Here is a 20,066-nt window from a genome sequence, read left to right as displayed (position 1 = left end):
AATATCACATCATATAGAAGGGACAGCAGTTGCCAGGATCAATAGACCTATATACCCCAGGGAAATATAAAAAAAATAAACAGCCTTATGAATAAAAACACACTGCGGCATGTAATTTTGTCAAAGCCAAGGCATTTTTTTGTGCAATTGTGGTTAAAAGGGGTTTTCTTTTTTCCACAGAGAGATCTGTGCCTATGAGCCAAGCAGTTCCTGCCTCCTCTGACATATTTTTGGGCAACATAGCCCTGTGAGACATGTCAGCATACCTGTGCATGCTAACGAAAGCTGTCTTGCAAGAAACCGCGTCATAGTCTTTGGTTTTCACTTCAGAAGATCTAAGAACCTAACACCAAAGAATCAACTGCACAACAGGCAGGAAACATAAACAGTGTGTCTGCCTGAGGCCCTTCAAGGTAATAACAAGGCTTTCTTCAGCGCTACAGGCTAACATGCCTTCTCCAGGTAAACTGATGAGTGAACATGATTATGAAATCCACATTTCATCACTCTCCGGCTGCTCCTTTGCTATCTTGACGATGATTATTAGGAGAATTACACGCAGGCAGCACATGTCATTAGGAGGCACCATAAAAGAAGAGAAGCGGGCAGAGGTGTTTCACATAAAGGCCATATGGGTTTCTGCATCTTTTTAAGTGATGGTAATAAAACTTAGTCACCACCTCCAGAAAACCCCTGGCCAATAGGAGCCCACTGAACAAACTTTTTATGTGCCCTCCAAAAATGCTTGAGCATCCCCTGTGCCACTCCGGTTAATCCCTCAACATGCGCAGGTAGGACCGACTTCTAGGGAGGGAATTTCATGACCGCGGCTCCTTCTGCTTCTGCATCTCGACTGAGCGTGTCTCGTCACGGAGGGGGTGTGAAACATGGCCCTCAAAGTCTCCGGTTTGAGGAGGTAAGTATCTCAAATATCTGTCTTTCTGTCAGGGCTCTTCATAATTTTTTTTTTATTATTTCCAAATTTATGCAGAGCCATTTCACACTAACTAATAATAAATTTGTAATCTTTATTTAGTAGGAGGAAATGGCTCCATTTTCTCTTTCTCATAACTTTATGGGTGTAATAAGAATCGTCTGAGCATAAATTAAAGAAATTAGACGTTTGTCTTTTAATCCAACCACATCTATGCACACGTCTTCGCTGTTTCCCTTCCGGCTGTTAGGATAAAAGAGTTCTTATCTGAATAATACTACCGGCTTCAACAGCACTGAACATTTTCACATAGATACTGTACTCCTCAAAGTTTTTGTCCACACGTTTCCTGCTACAGTCAACTTGAATATGACTGAACCACATGGCCAGTTGCTTCATGGCCAACAGCGATCCATTCTTGGGTAATTAACACAAATGGGAGAGCATTAATTATGTCAAGAGTTGGCAAGCTGGCTTGCTCTCAGCATTTTGGGAGTGCCTAAGGGGTACTGAAACATGCACAACAGCAAAGGGAAAGTCTGTCACTTACAACCATGTCAAAAGCCAAAAGACGATGAATCGGGAATTCAGTCAGGAGTTAAAGGAGAGGGCACATCATTACCTAACTGAGCTGAAAGAATGATTACATGAAAGGATTGTTCTAGGAATATAACAGAGGCTTTGTCTTGTCTTCTGATGGTAGAGGTAGGGTTTTCTTATATATTTCACTTCTAACCCGTTTATATTTTTTCATCAATTTTTATCAGTTTCGTCAGTGACAAAGTAGCACATAAAAGATTTATTATTAAAAGGGAGTTTTTCATTCCCAACATCTCTATGAAGCGAAGCTTTCTCTTTCTTATATTTCTGTTGTTGTTTACAGAACTGTAGGAAGAAGCTAAATATAGTCAGATGGAAGACAAGCTTGATGAACAGTTATAGGAAGAAATCCTCCAAGGAAAACAAAGAAAAACTCAAATCATGCTTCAAAGAAAACACTTACCTGTCTTAGAGGAATTCTCTGACATGCAGGGCTATAAATTTACTTGCTTTCTTGCTGAGAGTAAGATGAAGAATCAATACTACTCTTTTACTCACAAGAAGCCAGTTTCGGAAAGATAGACTGTTGAGTGTTGCAAGATCAAACTAGGTACACTTTATGTGAGTGTGTCTGAATTCATCCATTGCACTGTAAACGCACATCTATCCACTGCACAAAGTTGTTGTGTGTCTTAAGTAGGATTAAAACTTTAAAAAGTAGAATTGAAACCTTAAACTTAGCTGATAAAGCTGCTGCTTTAAACTGATTAGATATTTCTGCCACAATAGAAAATGTTGGTGTGTCATGCAATATTTATCACGGTACTTTAAAGAAACCTACTATTAACAGCACATATTTCCAGTAGCCTGTCCTTTTTAGCTTCTGTTGTAACTACAACAACTGAACTCTGACTGCTAGATTTAGACATGGTTAACTTAGTTAGGAAAGGCTGAAAGATTGAAAGCAAGGTGAACGATTGCTCAAGTCTTGGCAAATTTTCCGCAAATGTCAGGCCCTTTAAAATAAGAATAAAATCATACATTTGAGCCCCATATAGCTGCACTAGTCTAGAACAGTGATGGATTGGTGCTTAAGACAGACAGCCCACTGGGGCTCTGAAGATGCTCCTTTAACGTGAAGGGCATAGTGTTTGAGACCACACCTCTGAAGAGGCCTTGCTGACTTAGCCATTAGTCATTTCTTCAGACACTACACACACACTGGTACATATTCCTCAAGCAAACACACACATTAGCAGGAGAGTTCACACTCTAGAGGTGGGTTACGCCCTCAGTAACATCACCCCAACCTCATCCATTTCTCAGCTAGACAAGCTGCAGCATTTGCCTTCAGAGGAGAGGCCTCACTGTCTCTATCAGTCATGTTGATGACGGATTCAGAATAGCTGTAGAAAGCTTTCATAACGCAGGACACATAGAGGAAGCTAAAGCGGCCGAGTGTGATAATACAAGTGTGAACAAAATGTAGCACTGCTCAGACACTTCAGCTGTGAAAGATAACCTCAAAAAGCTGTGTAGCTACTGCTACTGGCGACCGTGGCTCAGGGGGTTGGGAATCGCATCTGTAACCGGAAGGTCGCCGGTTCGATCCCTGGGCTCTCTGTCCTGGTTGTTGTGTCCCTGGGCAAGACACTTTACCCTACTTGCCTACTGGTGTTGGCCAGAGGGGCCGATGGCGCGATATGGCATCCTCGCTTCTGTCAGTCTGCCCCAGGGCAGCTGTGGCTACAACTGTACACTCCACCAGTGTATGAATGTGAGAGTGAATGAATAGTGGTATTGTAAAGCGCTATATAAATCCAATCCCTTATTATTTATATCAGCCACCTTTGGCAATATTTAAGTAAATAGAGAGATACTTCAACTGAAAGTTTTGGTGAAGTATTTCATTGATGCTCGTATAAGTAATTAGTAAATATGCACATAAGTTCATGCCCTCATTGAGAAAGCTCTCCATATGAAGGATTAGAATTTGCCTCGGAGACAGCCGGGCAGAAATGATCTGATTTAAGTTAAGCACGAGTGGATGGAGCCATTGAAATACAGTTTGTTTGCCTGCATAACACATGATGATGCCCTCTGAGCATAGCGATGAAAAGATCAGCTTACCCCTGACTTGTAGTAATGGTTTTGAGGAAATAGTAAGGCTGCTTATTTTCTGACATCATTAATTCTCTAAATGAATTTGCTAAATGGTTCCAGTGTGAAGCTGACTGCTGGCCGCTTGTTGACATTCTAGACATACAGTTTTTGAGGTAACCTTGTGATGCATTTACTAACAGAATATATGTCTGATATATGACAAAAAGGTTATCTATCACTTTATGTCACCAATAGCTAGTTTGCCTGTAGTCAAACTAGAACATTTCATTAGAACAATGAAACTATGCTTATAAAAAACAGTTATGAACAAACCGATTCTAGACATCTGCATACAACACACAGCCTTTGCAGAGGTCACGTCAGTGGCTCATACACTGTCTCATACACTTTAGTATGACTGGAAGTGTTTTTAAAAACCTAGCTACCTCCCCCTGGTGGCAATTAAAATTAATCCCGCTTTAACGCCCCTCCATGTTCATGTCAATTTTCAAACTTGGAAGCTGCTTACAACTTTTTCATTCAGCTTACACGGTAACACATTTGACATATAAGGAGCTTAACCAACTGTTTCCCAGCCTTTTGGAGCTGGGAAATATTGATAGTTGATAGTTTTTTCCCGCGCACCAGGCATAGTGTAATTGTTTCGATTTGTCCCTGATATGCTGCTTTCTTCTGACCACTACTCATGCTAGGGCCTTCATCTGGGTCGGATTTTCTCCAGGATCCAGGTCAGACTGATTACTTTTCTTTTCAACTATTTAACTATTTATCTATTGCTATTATGTGCTGTGTTGTTCTACTCACAGCATGACTATTACGTAATTGCTTCTTCCTCTTCTTCTGTTTTACTGGCAGTTGGCAACCCATTTAATTAGAGCAGGTAGTTGTACTGCCCTCTAATGGAAGAGAGTGTAATTGCTCTGCCTGTTTCTCACGTGGGTCGCTTAGAGCAGCGGTCCCCAACCTTTTTTGTGCCACTGACCAGTTTATGTCTGACAATATTTTCACAGACCGGTGTAAATACAACAAAATAAAACCAGTACCGTTGCCAAAAAAAGAAGATTTAATCATAACACAGAGAAAAAGACCCAGGGAAACGGAGTTAATGATAAAAGCATTTAAAAAATAACGATAAAAACCCTGAAAACCATAAATTTCACACCCGAGCCTCAACTCTCGCGGCCTGGTACCAAACGACTCGTCCCGGGGGTTGGAGACCGCTGGCTTAGATTACCAATCAGGTGAAACCAGATAATCTCCCACGGTACTCTTGATCATTTCTCATGGCACACCTATGTGCTGCGGCACAGTGGCTGGAAAACACTGGTTTAACCCCTTATTGAAATAAAACTGAAATGACTGTAGTACCTTTAAATTTACCATAGATCACTGTAATTACTGTAACGCAGTGAGATGACTGATTTATCTATGGCTCCGAGGTTTGGATTTCTCCAAATTAAATATAGTTGATCTTCAAATCATGTCGCAAAAATCTTTGTTCCATTCAAAATCTAAAAGGTACTTGTCAAACAATTTCTCCAACTTCATGCACCATCAACATCACATACAGCATTTTTCTTTTTCTCCTTTATCTTAACTGCAATGCAAAGAAAACACAGAGGTCACCTGCTACATGTTATTCATGTGTTGTGTTATAAACTCAGTCAAAGAGACCTGTGAGTGTGATACTGATGTTTCTCCATCATTCCTGAACAGAAAGCAACCGTGCCATCTATTGATGTCGGCTTACTCCCCCATCTGTGTGGCTCTTCTGTCCTTCCTCCTCACTCCAGCTTTTGGTCGTAAGTCACATTGCAGCACAGTGTGGAGTCACCTGACACAACACAAATCAGAGTCCCATATCTTACATGGATTACACCATTGCTGTGACTCTGTCTTATAAACACAAAGAAAGAAGGTTACTGTTAACACCCCAATGCTGACCTTTGATAAGTCAGACTCATCATTAGAAGTCACAAATCAAAAGCCATAAATAGTATATTATTGACATATTGTGCCGGTCTGTGTGGTGGCAGTACATCGGATTAAACGTGCACTCTGATAATCGCGGCAGACTCACTCCCCGCTCTTGTTTGGGGCAGATTGTGCACCGCTTTGTGGAATTCGCCTCATTATCCAGGCGCACACATGCAGATGCACGTGGCATTTTAAACGTGGTTCATCTCCAGCTCGTTGCACTAATGACGGGCTTTCTGAGCGTAACGCTGCGGCAAGCAGTAACTTTTAACAACTTGAGGCCCACATGCACAGTCAGATAAGTATTTAGTGGTGGTAAATATCTCATTTCTCAGCAGTTTTAATGGGGATGTGGGAACGACTTCCAGATGTGTTGTGTTCACGCCGCTCGCTGTCAATGAGCTGAGTCAGCTCATTGACTGGGGAGCCCCTCTGGCTCTCACCATCTTCGTTTCCCAGAGTTATTCACGAGGATTTCCTCCTGAACAACTGCACTGTGAGGAGTCAGGATAGCGCCCTCCTCTGGCACATCACACAAATAGATTTTCTGTGACGATGAAAGTGTTTTTCACTAGAAACTCTATCAACTGTAAACCTGTTGTGATGTAAAACCTGTCCATTATTTTATTATGAGCATAAAATTATAGAATAAATGTGTAATATTAATGATGAAAGCAGAAACAGGATGGTGGTGGGATGTTAGCAGGTTGTAATTTTGATAAATTGCTTCCACATTACCCCGCTAAAATGTTCCTAATGACTTGTGGCTTTTTCTGCCTGTTGTAGTTTCTGACCTTGGTGAAATATTCTGAACAGGGCGCTGAGAGATCTGTATTATAAATTTCAAACACTGCTTTGATTAGTCTGAACTGCAACTGTCTTAATGCTCAATCATCCAGCTAAGTAAATCCCAAAAGGCTGATTCTGTTTATCTGGATGTAGCATTTTCAGCTACATCCAGATGAACAGAATGAACCTTGTGATGTTAATCCAGACCTTGCTTCTCCTTTGTTGCTGTCTATGACAAATGAATGAACGTGGCCAGTATTATATATTAGCCTTGCCACATTTAAAGCAAACAACAAGTGCGGCAGGATTTTTTCTTTTCTTTTTGTCCCATCAGAACTGGACCTGAACAGACTGGATGGAGATTCTGTCTGCCCGCCAATAAGAAGTGGCCAAGATGACCTTCCAGGTAAAATACTTAGTGGGACACTCTTTGAAAATATACAACAGAAGCTTTAAAACAACAAATCCAAGTCTAGAAAATCCCAAAAGGAGAAAAGGAAGGCGGTGAGTTTAATTGGAGGAACAGGGTGGGCTGCCTAATGCCTCAAGATTTCAAATGAGGCAAATAAAATGTTCCACTTGAGTTTAACAAAACTGTAGAACAATACAAACTCAGCAGCTTGTAACCGCTTGGCACTGCTGCTCTGTTCACTCCTACACATCTGCTCACATGCTGCTCTGTGGTTTTAAGTTATTTACAATAAAGTAAAAAGCGTCTTTGTTTACATCCTGTTCATAAGGAAGAGTTTACACTTTAAATGTATGGAAAGACTATTTGGCAAGGATTGGAAATCAGCCTGCCCCATACAGTGAATGCACCTCATTAATATTTTATCCATGCAAGCTCCTGTAACTCCTGCCAAGTTAAACTGTGTCAATGTAAATACAACAAACATATGTAGTAAATGTACAGAAGCTGAAGCGACAACTGATTCGCTGCCTTGTCATAAGATCATTTCAAAACAGGCTGCACTGCACATGAAAGCTGTTTCTACAAACGAGCTATACAACAAAAGTGCTGATCACTACTTTATGCATGAATGTAACAGGAATGGTGTGACACAAAACCGCTAGCAATTATATTATTAGTGTGAGTAGATGTGGAATCACAGACAGTAAAATCAAAATGATTGTTATTGAAATGTTTAAACTTACATTAGTGCTCATGTTATGTGCAGTGCTAATGCTAATGCTATTGTTGTTCTCTTCACACTAATGGGATCAGCACTAATACTGCAAACCCAGTTCTGTTCTGAATATGTTGGAACATTATGCAAAATGTAAATTGAAACAGTATGCAAAGATCTGCAAATCTCGCAAACCAGCGGTTCCCAACCTTTTTTGTGCCACGGATCAGTTTATGTCCGACAATATTTTCACGGACAATATTTATGTATTGCTATTACGTGCTGCGTCATTTTACTCACAGCATGACTACATAATTGCTTCTTCGTCTTCTTCTGCTTTACTGGCAGATGGAAACCCGTTTAATTAGAGCAGGTAGTTGTACTGCCCTCTAGTGGAAGAGAATGTAATTGCTCTGCCTGTTTCTCACACGGGTAACGGGCAGTTTATGTCCAACAATATTTTCACAGACTGGCCTTTAAGGTGTTGTGGATAAATACAACAAAATAAAACCATTCATAACACATGGGAAAAGACCCAGGGAAACCGAGTTATCGATAAAAACGATTACAAAAAATAACGATAAAAACCCTGAAAACCATAAATTTCACACCCGAGCCTCAACTCTCGCGGCCCAGTACCAAATGACTCACGGGCCGGTACTGATCCGTGGCCGGAGGGTTGGGGGACGCCGTTGTAAACCCATGTTTTATACACAATATGTGATATTTGCTGCTTTTTTAATATTTCCAGCCTTTTACTGGCTCATCTAAATGTTTTTGAGACGTGTTGCTTCCATCACATTCAATCCTGCCATCGTGTCATTATCCCATGTAGGGTTTGATCTGATCACTCAGTTCCAGCTGGATGTTATTCCCCTGAAAGGTGTGAGGAAAGTGGATGGCTCCACAAACCTCCAGGTGGCCTACCGCCTCGACAAAGAGGCCAACTTCCAAATTCCAACTATGTAAGTAAAGCAGGGGCATCTTTAAAGAAGCTGATTTTTTTAAATGTCTAACAGCACCAGCCCTCATGCAGGTGTTGCATTATTACAGGTCTGGCACAGATGTTGCTGCTCGGCGAGCGGCGTATAATTGTTTGAGGAAAAACATGTCAGGACGTATTGGGCATCTCTTAGAAACACAAAGAGTCAGAGTATTTTTGGATGTGTTTGAGTGAGTGCAGAGAAATAGCAACTAAGACCCTGATTGAAGCTGTTTTGTCAGGATAAGAGAAAAAAAAACATAATTCACCACTTTAATAACTTTAAGTTGTACTTACCTTCAGACGTTTAGGTATGAGTGTACCATAGCATGTACTGACAACAGTTCTGGCTTCCTGTGAGGATCTTTGCTAGTTTGTAATTAAAGGTTAGCTGTAGTAATCTGGATGTTTAAAGGACAACTTTTTTAAACATCATTTTTTAACCATGATCTGCAAATGTTACCATGTTAACCATCATTTCCAGTAATAGGCACACAGATTGTGTTACTTGCCTGTTTGTTTGTGTGGTGGGAAGCGTGAGAAGGGCTTCAATATTTCCCGTGGGCTGTCACGTTTTGTTTTAATGCTTCTAGTGTAATTACTCCTGTCAGTCCTTTTAATAATAAAACACAACTATAGTGGGCATTATTTGAAGGCTAAGTGGAATCCTACCTGGGAGACTAAGAAGTCACTCTCGGGGGCTTTCATAATGGGTCGCAGTCACTACACCAGTTCTCTGACAATCCAATATAAGTAAGCACTTGGCAATAGTGGGAAGCCACAGATAACTTTTAACGGGAACAGACCTACAGCAGGGTGGCCGAGTGGTTCAGTGGTTTACACTGTTGCCTCACAAGTCCTGGGTTTGAGTCTGTTAGCATGGACAATATTCTCTGCATTGTCTCCCGCTACTCCTGCTTCCTGCCACAGCCCAAAGCCATTGTTTGTGTCTCTGTTTATGGCCCTTTGTTAGACTGAGTACCTGTCCAGGGTGAACCCCACCTCCTGCGAGGGGTTTGTCTGCTAATATCACATCATACCTGAAATACCAGTTAGGCACTTGGCACATGGAATAGTTTAACCTCCACCTTTCTTGATGAAGATTTATGGGAGAAGAAATGCTTTATTTATGCCAAAGGTTGGGTTTACTGTGGTAAAGCAGACAAAACATGAAAAACAACTTAGCTCCATAAAATAAATATGTCAGTGTCACAACCCAAACAGTAAAGAAGGCATTCAGTAATAACAGAAATAGAAAATACAAAAAAGTGGAGTGGGTAAAGAGTATAAAAGGTAATAAAGAATATGATACAATAAAGAGCTGAAATCTGAAATGAATGCAGGTGTTGTGGCAGCAGAATTGAAGTAGATGTTAGAGAAAGTGTTCAGCTGCATGTCCAGATGGCCAGGATCCTGTCAAAAATGGACATATAGTAAACCTGGGCACCTGATCATTACAGCAACTAAACGATCAAGATTTCCCCGGTGACATAGCCTCTTAACATGGACCGACTCACTGCAGACACGTGTCGGGTCAAGATTACAGCTGGGGTTTCTTCTAGCCACATGCTCATCAGTCCGTTTTATTTAAAAACCACTTGAAGTCTTATGTTTAAAGATCTTAACCCTAACCCCAGATGCCCAATAACCTGGCAAATGTTACATGTTAATTTCCAGTAACTTGTCCTAGAACAAAATGTTACGTAAGCAGAGATGCCTCCTGTTGTTTCCCAGCTTGCCCGCTCCAGTCTGTTTTGGCTAATCTGTTCCTGGAGGCCAGCTTTCCTTCGAAGCTCTTATGTAAGTTGCTGGCACCCTGCATCTATGCCCCTTGGTTCAGTCATGCTAAATGTAAATACTTGTTTTTCCCCCCACCTCACAAGTCCAGTCGCACAAGCTGTGCTTTGAAGTCTTTGCTTCAGCTGCACTCCTGCTCTTGTCGTCTGCAGGGCAAAGGCAGCACATACTCGCAGCACTTAGCTGAAGAGAAAGCTCTTCATTTGTTTTATTGGGTTTTTATTACCTCACCTTAGTTATTTACTAGGTGGTAAAAGGCTGTAGTGCCCATCTATGAATGCACCACCCACTGAGATGTTGGTTTGTCAAAAACACAGAAAGCACCAGTCTGGATGCTAACCAGGGTAGCATATTGTGACTGAGCTACTGATTTATGCACTGAGACAGCCTCCCTCACAGTATCTGATTTTTGATATAATAGCAGAATTTAAAACCTCTCTTTGTTTCTTTGAAGTGTGTGCCTTTAATTTGAATCTCAAAGACAATGACGACAGGGCTTTGAGTTATTTTTACCCAAGTCTTGCACTTGATTTGATGGTAGTTTTGCTAAGTGCTGATCATAAATTAACTCTGACATCGGAAATATTTTGAGTGTTTTAACCCGGCTGGGTGAGTGGCGGTGCATTTTGGTGTGATTCGCAGAAACCAGAAGATTTGAACCCCTGCTCCTCACTTCTCCCTCAGACTCAACTTTCCTCGTGGCTTCCCAGATGAGTACTCCTTCATGACGACCTTCCGCATGATCAAGAACACCATGAGCAAGGTGTGGAACATCTGGCAAATAGTTGATGAAGATGGCTACAAGCAGGCCGGATTACGCCTGAATGGCGACGAGCAGGCTCTGGAGTACTTCCTGACAGGCCCCGATGGAAATCTGCAGACAGTCACATTCCCCGGCCTTTCTGTGCTCTTTAACACAAAGTGGCATAAGGTGATGATTGGCGTAGAGCACGACCAGGTCACGCTGTATGTGGATTGCCAGCCTGTTGATCAGAAACCCATCAAAGGCAAAGGCTCCATCAACACAGAGGGAGACACTCTTATTGGCAGGCTGGATGCTGATCCCAACGCCTCCGTAGTGGTAAGCAAGTATGGAGAACTGCCTGCTCTATTTAATAATCTTCACCCTCCTTACGAGCATTATCAGGGAAATTGTGCTCTTTGAGAACAACACATTCAGGTTTATGTGTGTGCTGAGCTCTGCTATAATTCTAAAGTGCTGCTGTCACGGCAATTCTGCTCAGCTGGGTCCCAGTAGGAAAAAAGGATGGGGATTGGGGGGGGGGGGACTTAATCCCTGCAGAGAATCACATTGGTGGAAAAGCAAGCTCAACAACCCATATAGACAGCATTGATTCCAAGCTACAAAGAAGTAACAGCACCACGAAGAAGCATTTCAAAGCCCTTTCTTTTCTCAGTTTCATTTATGAAAATAATTCCACATGTTACCATGTCTTTTTTACAGTTTGAGCTCCAGTGGATGCTGATACATTGCGACCCAAAGAGAGCCCAGAGAGAAAGCTGCAATGAGCTGCCTCCCTCTGAGGTACAGTAGCGGAGACAAGGATCTGCTCAGCATCTGTTGTGGTTTGTGGTTTTACTCAGGTTGATGGAGCTTCCAGTATTTTTGAAGGGAAGCGGCAGAAATGCTGAGACAGAGCTGCAGAAGTGTAACAAACACCTCGCCAAGCAGTTTTACTCTTTAGCTCTTTATTTTTTATTGTCAACATTGAGCTGTTGTCCTACAAACATTTGTTGGAGGAAGAGCTGTTTAGGAGCTACTTTAAACCTACAGACTGTATATATAAACTGTGACACCACCCACTGGTGCCTGGACTTAGCATTTTGAAGTAAGGGTATTGGTTGCAGCCATATTGGCCTTCCTTTTTGTTGCTTGGTTAGCAAAGCATATCCACAGTTAACTGCAATATTTAAAGGGGAGTTAACTTCAATAGGTGAAAAACAGCCTTAAAACAAATGTATGTATTTAATGGAGAAACCAAACAGCCATCTTTATGCGGTTTTATTAGCGGAAAAGGGGTAACTTTAACCCTGTTACACCAAGTGCATCGTAATTGATACATGAGGCTTTGAGCCCTTTATTATATTATCAGTGTGATTTTTTTCTCCTGAAAATCTGATGTATACAGTCAGACACTACTATGAGCAATTAACTGCACAGGATGTAGCAAGAAAGAGGGGGGTTTTTTTTGTTTGTTTTTTAAAAGCATAATTAAAACGTATACGTAAAAATAAAACTAAAGTATAGGAATAGTTACTCCTTGTGCAGTTGACTTTTTCAACTGCACAAGGAGTTTTCCAACCCCGGGAATATTACTCTCTGCCTCAACAATGTGTCCCAGTTATTCTCTGTTTATAATTTAATTTATAATTAAATATTATGTTTCATTTCTACTGTGATTAATGAGATGGCTGCCTGCGATGAAAATGCCACTCTGCAGTCTCACATTTCGTGCTCTGTGAACTCTGCCGTGCAATGAATTAGGATTAGTGAGAATTGTTTTTATTTTTTTTTAATTTAATCACTTTCATCAAAATGTGACTGATTGTACACCCTGTGGACAGATTCATTTCCTGCCCTGGTGCACTCTATTAGCTCTCAGGCTAACACGGGGAGTGTGGGTACTGTTTACGGGGCTTTGTATTTAAATGACAGCATGACATCACTCACTGCCGTTGTTGTGAACCAGAGCGCTTTTGCTGACACTTTTGGTGAGGGTGGTGTGACTACTTTCACTAACTCTCCCTTTATCTGATTTCTCTTGCTTCTTCAGATGTATGCCAATGCTGAGGTATTTATTTTTCATCTCTACTTTCTTTTTGCTTTGTGATTTTAAACCAATAATCTGTTTCAGTGCTTCAGTTGCCTAATTGCCTTAATGCTTTGTTCTATATCTAATAAATGGTGGTGATATTATTTGTTTTTAGCATTGCATAGGTTGACCATTCTTACATTTGTACATCAAATCATGTGCCCAGAAGTGACTTAAAACCAGGTGGCACAGAGATAATTTCCATAGATTATAACTAAATCTGTGAAGAAGAAGCCTTTACGCTGAAAAAGACTTTATCTTCTCTTCTACACAAGTGTTTAGATTGAACGTTTAAATTCAGTTATCTAGCATTTCTCAAGTTTTCTGTGATAATATGTTAATTGTTTGTTTGTCTCTTCTGTCAGCCTGAAAAATCAATCCCAGGCCCCCCAGGTACCCCTGGCCCAGAGGGCCCCCGAGGGCCAGCAGGAGAAAATGGCAGAGATGGAAGAGATGTAAGTATTTCCTACTTCCATTAGCACAGAGTGAGTATTTTTCTCTCTTATTTGACTTCTTTTATTTATCTCTCCAGGGTCTTCCAGGGCCTCCTGGCAGTCCTGGCGCTCCTGTGAGTATTAAACGCAAAATGATATACTGACGACGTACCTCGAGGCTGCGTTCTCCCTCTCAATGTGTTTGTTTGTCATATGATACCCCAGGGAAATGATTCACGTCGCGGCTCAGTTACACAGTTTCAAAACAGATTTGTCTGACACAATATGACTCGGCATTGCTTACTATGATAACACTTCTTTGTAGACCAATCCTGTTACTTCTGTAGTGTGTCTCCAGTGAGAGAGTGTTGAAATAATCTGGGTAAATTAACTTCAGAACATCCACCTGGTCACTGACAGCTAACAGTTATTCTGGCAAAGTTTCCTACACTGAAAGTGTAACATGACCAAAGTCAGTCTGAAACCCTGATACTTTATCAGGACCTCTAACCTCTTGAATTACAGGACTCAGTGTGGGAACTACCCTCAAGTGGCTGTTAGAGGAGTTGCAGTTTTTGGATCTTTCTTGATGGCTTCTTTTTTTCACCCTGGAGGTTGCTCCTTAATTACAATCCATTCCAATGTTCATATATACTAACTTTAACAGTGCACACAGTGGTTAGAATTATCTCTTAACAACAGCAATGGGATGTGACATAGAGAAGAGGTTGGTGTGGATGAATAGGTCAACAAAACATTGGACTTTAATTCAAATACAATGTAAACGGAATATCAGTATAAATCTCTTTAAGACAAAAGTCTGGATTTCAAATGGAAAGCATCAGTGATGCTGTAGTAATCAGCAGCTACTAGGTCAATTCTGGTTTTTTGAAAAACATGCACAGTGCAGCTTGGTAAGTTACGAACTTAAAGGCACTTGTTACATCTTATTTTTTGTTGACAAGGGCCTGTGTTCATAAATACTTAATATCCAAGGGCTTCAACAGGAAAAGGGTCAACTTGGGTTAACATAAAGTTTTTTTTAATGCTTTTCCTGTTTGGTACAGCCAAATTAAAAAGCTTATGAAAGAAGAGTTGTCAGGCCAAAATGCATCTACTGCTTCTACTTTAACTTCTAATCTTCTGAAGATGTGGTTGGTTAGCATATGGCTAAACACAGCAAAACCCAAATGCTAGAGATCTGTTGGATAGTAAGAGGTTAAATAGGTTAGTGTCACAGAATGCGGTGGCAGACTGTGGAGTAGCAGTGAAAAGGAGGACCCAAAATACAGGACTCTTATAATGAACAGTGGATTTATTTACAGTGAGTGGAAAAACAACATGGCTATATACAAATCCCAGCACTGTGGCCCTGTGGCGATTCTCCCTGAATCCAACATAGTGCAGATGTCCATGAAAGGTGAAAAGTAGCAACTCTAAAAACTCCTGTTCCCAACACCGTGACTCCAAAAGTACTCTGCTCTCCGATTCCCGGTAACACACAAACGCACTCAGGTTAGCAGGATTAAACGAGTTTTGACTCCAGGATCAGCGCTGACTGGAGCTCAGCCACACTCTTAAATAGGGCGCTCTTAACGAGGCCATCAGCTGCAGTTGGTGATGGCTGAGAAGCGGCAGGTGTGGCAGCTTCCAGCGTGGGAACACTTCCGGGTCGCAATCCCTCAGCAACCCAAAACATCCAGGAATATGAATGAACATAAACACACACAGGGAGACGGAGGAAAAAGGATACACAACAACCAAAACACTACATACGGAAAAATAGACATAAATACAGAAATACATGAGGCCTGGGTCCCTAGGCCCAGGCCATGACAGGCTGCGTCATATGGCTGCCTCTCACAGACGTTTTTTCCTGTTAAGAGTTTTTTTATTCCCACTGTCGCCAAGCGTGTTCTCATAGGGGGAGGGGTGTCCAAATTCATGAGCTGCATCCTCCTGGCGCTGCATTTATAGACCGATTACGTCACAGCGACGCGACAAAGGCTGTCCAAATTCGAAGACTCGTCCAAATGCAGCTGACAAATGCGTCCTCCTTTTCCCCAAATTTGAAGGATGGGTCGGGTGTATCCTTCGTCTTCCACCATATCCCAGAATTCATAGTGCGCCCCAGCCAATTCCAGTTTCCAACAATGGCATCAGCTACTTAGTTTTAATATTACTCTTATTACTCTTTCTGAGTCTGAGATATTTTTAGGCGAGAATGTAGCTGTGTAAACTTCAAATATCTGCTTGGTTTATCAAGACATCACATATTTGCAAAAGTGCTCCGATGTTTTCAGAGACGTCTGTTACCCACCAGCTCGATAGCTAGCTGGGGCGAGAACACCAAACTCCCGGCACATCGTTTTCAAACTCCCGCGGTCTTTTGCTACTCAGGTTAAACATGATATATAAGTCACTTAGATAACTTATAAATGTTATTGTTTGGCTTTTTTCAGTGTTTTATTTGTTTGTGAGTAAATCGGTTTGGCTGAGATTAAAGTTATAGTTTTAACACAGCTGAATAAATGTCAAACAGAAAACTGATTAAACAGAAGTGTGAAATGATCGAGAATTTACGCCAGTGTCCTGTTATATTTTAGATAGAAAGATGCAGGAGGGAGACAGCTGCTGACGCAAAAGGCTAGACCGTCCAATTTTGCAGCCGCTCACTTCCGGCCTACCCGACCTTCGGAGGATCCGGCCCACGTAGACCGTGAAGGCCAGGTCCTCAGGAGGATGCAGTCTATGAATTTGGACACCCCCAGGGGGTCATTTGCTTTTTGGGGTTTTCTTTGTATTATTGCAGGGTCTTTACCTGACACTAGGAAGCGCCTTGAGGCAGCTACTGTTGTGATTTGGGGTTATATGAATAAAATTGAAGTCTTAGTGTTGCAGTATACTTATCTTTCTTCTACCAGTTTAATTTGATCACAAGTAGCTTTGTCACAAATAAATCAATTTCCTCCATTAAACGAATGGCAAAAATAAAAAAAAGGGGGAGTGCTCAGTAGGTAGCGTGGGTGGGAGTTCTCATATGATGTGAATGCCACTTAATGTGCTGCTATAAACTACTTAATATAGCAGTGAAATCTTGACTATGATGCCCTGTTTTCTTTCATTCAATAATAACTGAGATGTCTTCGTGACTTTATAATAAAAGTGTACAACAATTAAGTTTCCCAAGAAGAGTAGGCTTTCTACTAAAATATTAGCATTTATGCTAAAAGAGAAATTTAGGAATAAAGGCATGCTAAGTAGCAGACACAAGCCTGGTTCAGATAAAGGCCTCATGTTAAGCAGTGCCTTTGTCATTCACAGTCACGCCTCCTTTGTTTCCGACATAGCCTTACACAAGCTCATCTTGCGGTTGATCGTCGAGTGCGGCCCACCTTTCATTGATTAAATGTTGACTGGCTCTGCCTCTGTGTATCTAAGCAACGGGGCAGGAAGATGCAGGAAGAAGATAAAACAGTTTTATTCTTGTTGTGTCTGTTTCCTAGGGCAGCAAAGGAGAGCAGGGGGAGATCGGTCTTCCTGGACAGAGAGGCCTGCCTGGTCTTCCAGGACCTGCTGTAGGAAACAGCACCTGACACACATTTTTTAATACCTGCCAGTGCTGCCTGTTTGTGTGTGTGTGCGTGTGTGTGTAAATATATGTATATGTTTCAAGCTAAGGATAAAAATGTGCTCGCTAAAAATTGTTACAAACATTCTGTGTTGTAGTGTGTAAGGATGCCACATTAATTTGACTGTATGTTGACTATCTGCAGGGTTCAGCTGGTCCAATGGGTCCCAGAGGGCCTGTAGGAGAGAGAGTGAGTCAACATTTACTTTGATTCAAATCAATGATTTACAGGAAATAATTGACAATGTACTGATTTTCTCTGCTTTTCATCACAGGGACTTCCTGGCTTTCCTGGACCTCCAGGTCCTGCTGTAAGTGGAAAGAATTCTCATTTAAAGCAACATATGCATATGGAAATGACACTAAATGACGACGATGTGATAAATGCTCCTTCTTCTGTGTCTCCTTTCCAGGGTCCAGCAAGAGAAGGACCTCCTGTATGTGTTTGCTACCGATGTTGATGTTTTGTTTCTCACATGTACATGGCCTTACTGGTGAATTATCTGGTTTCTATTCATGTCTGGCAGGGACCTCCTGGAAAACCAGGAACCCCAGGAGATGAGGGGAACATTGGACCAGAGGTCAGAATGTTTTTGTGGAATAGGTGTACAACATAAAGTCAAGTCCCATAAAAAGAGCTCCCACAGCTTGCTTGTGGAAGCATGTTATTGCAACCCATAGTTGTACTTTATTGCAACAATGATGTTGGTGAGAATTATGACAGGAGCTACACTGTTGAAGCTTGTGCATCAATGCCACGCTGTTTGGGGCAGCCATGTATGAAAATGTGTTTTTGTGGAGGTAGGAGGTAAAATGATTTTGAGACATTACTGCTCCAGCAATGTCTCAACTTCATATTGTCATAAGTTGGCTGTGCGAGCTGTTTATTGTGGACCCAAACACAAGATGCAGGAGTAAACAGGTAATGCTCATAAGTGCAAAATTCCAGGAACACACAAGGAACCAAGCAAGGGAATCCAAAAAGATAGAAATGAACAGGAAGCACGTATTATCAAGGAAACTCAGAGCAGGATGAATGTTAGGGTGTCACGCAGCTATGAGGGATGACACAACAATGAACAAGCGGAGACTGAGGCAATAATAACAGGTAACAGATGGGACACACAGCTAGAGACATAATAAGATGGGTGGAAGTTAAAAGCAGCACAAAACTCAGAGAACGCCCCTTGCCAAAATAAAACAGGAAGTGCAACACGAATCAGCAGGGGGGATAGGATTACCTCGACACAGTGGTAGGATAGAAAGAGCACACAGGTGTGCGTAGAAAGACAAAGATGAGACAGAAGGAGGAAGTGAATAAAAACACAAAGGGAACAAGCTAAAAGATAATGTGAGAGTGACCAAACTAAGAATAGTAGACTCAAATAACCAGACTTGAAAATCAACCATAAAGAACCCACAAAAAAAGGATGTAAACGAGACTTTAACACAAGGGCACAATAACCAGGAAAGCAAATACGGGTTAACTAAGGAACACAGAAGCCAAAACCAAAGATAACCTCAAAGAATGACTTCAAATAGCAAGAAAAATACAAACAGGAAATGTAATAATACATAACACCAAGAAAAAGAGAATACTACTTTTTAAAGGCAAACAAACAAACCCAGAATAAAAATCAAAAGAATAAAGAACTAACTGAAAACCTTTTAGTACTTTTAAAAGACATCTTATCAGTTCCAAAACAGCCACTACATCAGAGAGGACCTACTCAGCTTAAGAAGTATAGGCCTATCTCTAAGCTTCCATTATTATCGAAAATTCTGGAAAAAGTAGTTGCAGATCAACTTACCACTTTTTTAGAAAAACATGAAATTTATGACAAATTTCAGTCGGGTTTCCGTAAAAGTCACTCAACAGAAACCGCATTACTTAAAGTCTCTAGTGACATTATGATGTCAGCTGACTCCGGAGCATCCTCAGTCATGGTTTTGGTGGACTTGACATCTGCCTTTGACACCATTGACCATACCATTCTGATTAACAGGATCCGGGACGTAGTCGGTGTGTCCGGTCTGGCTTTGAAGTGGTTTCAGTCACACCTCTCCAACAGATCTTTTAGTGTTTTTGCGAATCGGTTTATGTCACATTCTAAAGATCTGACATGTGGGGTACCGCAGGGTTCAGTTCTGGGTCCTATTCTTTTTCTTTTGTACATGTTACCTCTAGGACTCTAGGACTCTAGTAAGGCAGTTCCCTGAGGTGTCTTATCACTTCTATGCTGATGATATTCAGCTCTATTGTTCTTTTAAGCTGATGGAAGTCCATAAACTGTCCTCTTTAATTAAATGTTTAGCTTCCATTGAACAGTGGCTTGGTGACAACTACTTACAGTAGAACTCTGAGAAGTCAGAAACATTAATTATTGCCCCCGACAACCAGATATCTCTAATCAAACAGCATCTTGGTTCTCTTGGCTCATCTGTTCACCTGAGCCTCAGGTACCTTGGTGTGATCTTTGATTCTGCCATGTCCCTAGAACAAAACTCTCGCCAGTTAATTAGGAATTGCCTTTTTCAGCTAAGAAACATCTCCAAACTGCGAACTTTGCTGTCTAAATCTGAGTTAGAAATGGTTAGATGGTTGGCTCGCTTAGATTATTGTAACAGTCTTTTTCTTTGTTTGAGCAAAAGGAATCTTGACTGTCTCCAGTTAGTCCAGAATGCTGCTGCAAGGCTTTTAACTAAGACACGAAAAAGAGAGCACATTACACCAGTGTTACGTTCATTACACTGGCTTCCAGTACATTTCAGAATTCATTTTAAAATCTTGGTACTGACTTTTAAAGCTTTGAATTGTGATGCCCCTGCTTACATTTCTGATCTTTTAGAACCCCGCGCTCCCTCTCGAAGCCTGAGATCATCTAATCAAAGGCTGT

At 41.3% G+C, this 20,066-nt stretch overlaps 1 protein-coding gene across 3 annotated transcripts in view; it reads left to right on the top strand.

The window, feature by feature from the left end:
* Positions 1 to 776: 776 nt before the first annotated feature.
* Positions 777 to 20,066, top strand: part of col9a1c (collagen, type IX, alpha 1c) — a 30,743-nt gene continuing 11,453 nt past the window's right edge. Inside the window, exons 1-15 of one of the 3 annotated variants that reach the window (XM_085395806.1) lie at positions 778 to 916; positions 4,291 to 4,326; positions 5,315 to 5,400; positions 6,699 to 6,770; positions 8,327 to 8,456; positions 10,955 to 11,351; positions 11,736 to 11,816; positions 13,066 to 13,083; positions 13,470 to 13,559; positions 13,637 to 13,672; positions 17,045 to 17,116; positions 17,315 to 17,359; positions 17,445 to 17,480; positions 17,583 to 17,606; positions 17,697 to 17,750. In XM_085395806.1, the coding sequence (XP_085251932.1) occupies positions 888 to 916; positions 4,291 to 4,326; positions 5,315 to 5,400; positions 6,699 to 6,770; positions 8,327 to 8,456; positions 10,955 to 11,351; positions 11,736 to 11,816; positions 13,066 to 13,083; positions 13,470 to 13,559; positions 13,637 to 13,672; positions 17,045 to 17,116; positions 17,315 to 17,359; positions 17,445 to 17,480; positions 17,583 to 17,606; positions 17,697 to 17,750 (1,206 nt within the window). In that variant the 5' untranslated portion in view covers positions 778 to 887. Of the gene's footprint in view, positions 917 to 4,290; positions 4,327 to 5,314; positions 5,401 to 6,698; positions 6,771 to 8,326; positions 8,457 to 10,954; positions 11,352 to 11,735; positions 11,817 to 13,065; positions 13,084 to 13,469; positions 13,560 to 13,636; positions 13,673 to 17,044; positions 17,117 to 17,314; positions 17,360 to 17,444; positions 17,481 to 17,582; positions 17,607 to 17,696; positions 17,751 to 20,066 lie in introns of all 3 variants that reach the window. The other 2 variants (XM_085395808.1, XM_085395807.1) reach the window with 2 other exon arrangements.

Source organism: Rhamphochromis longiceps, linkage group LG22 (genome assembly GCF_057381845.1).
Source record: "Rhamphochromis longiceps isolate RC_006_pf linkage group LG22, R_longiceps_female_GT1.1, whole genome shotgun sequence".
NCBI classification, from domain to species: Eukaryota; Metazoa; Chordata; class Actinopteri; order Cichliformes; family Cichlidae; genus Rhamphochromis; species Rhamphochromis longiceps.
The sequence above is the reverse complement of the archived record's forward strand: the minus strand, read 5'-3'. Positions and strand labels throughout refer to the sequence as shown.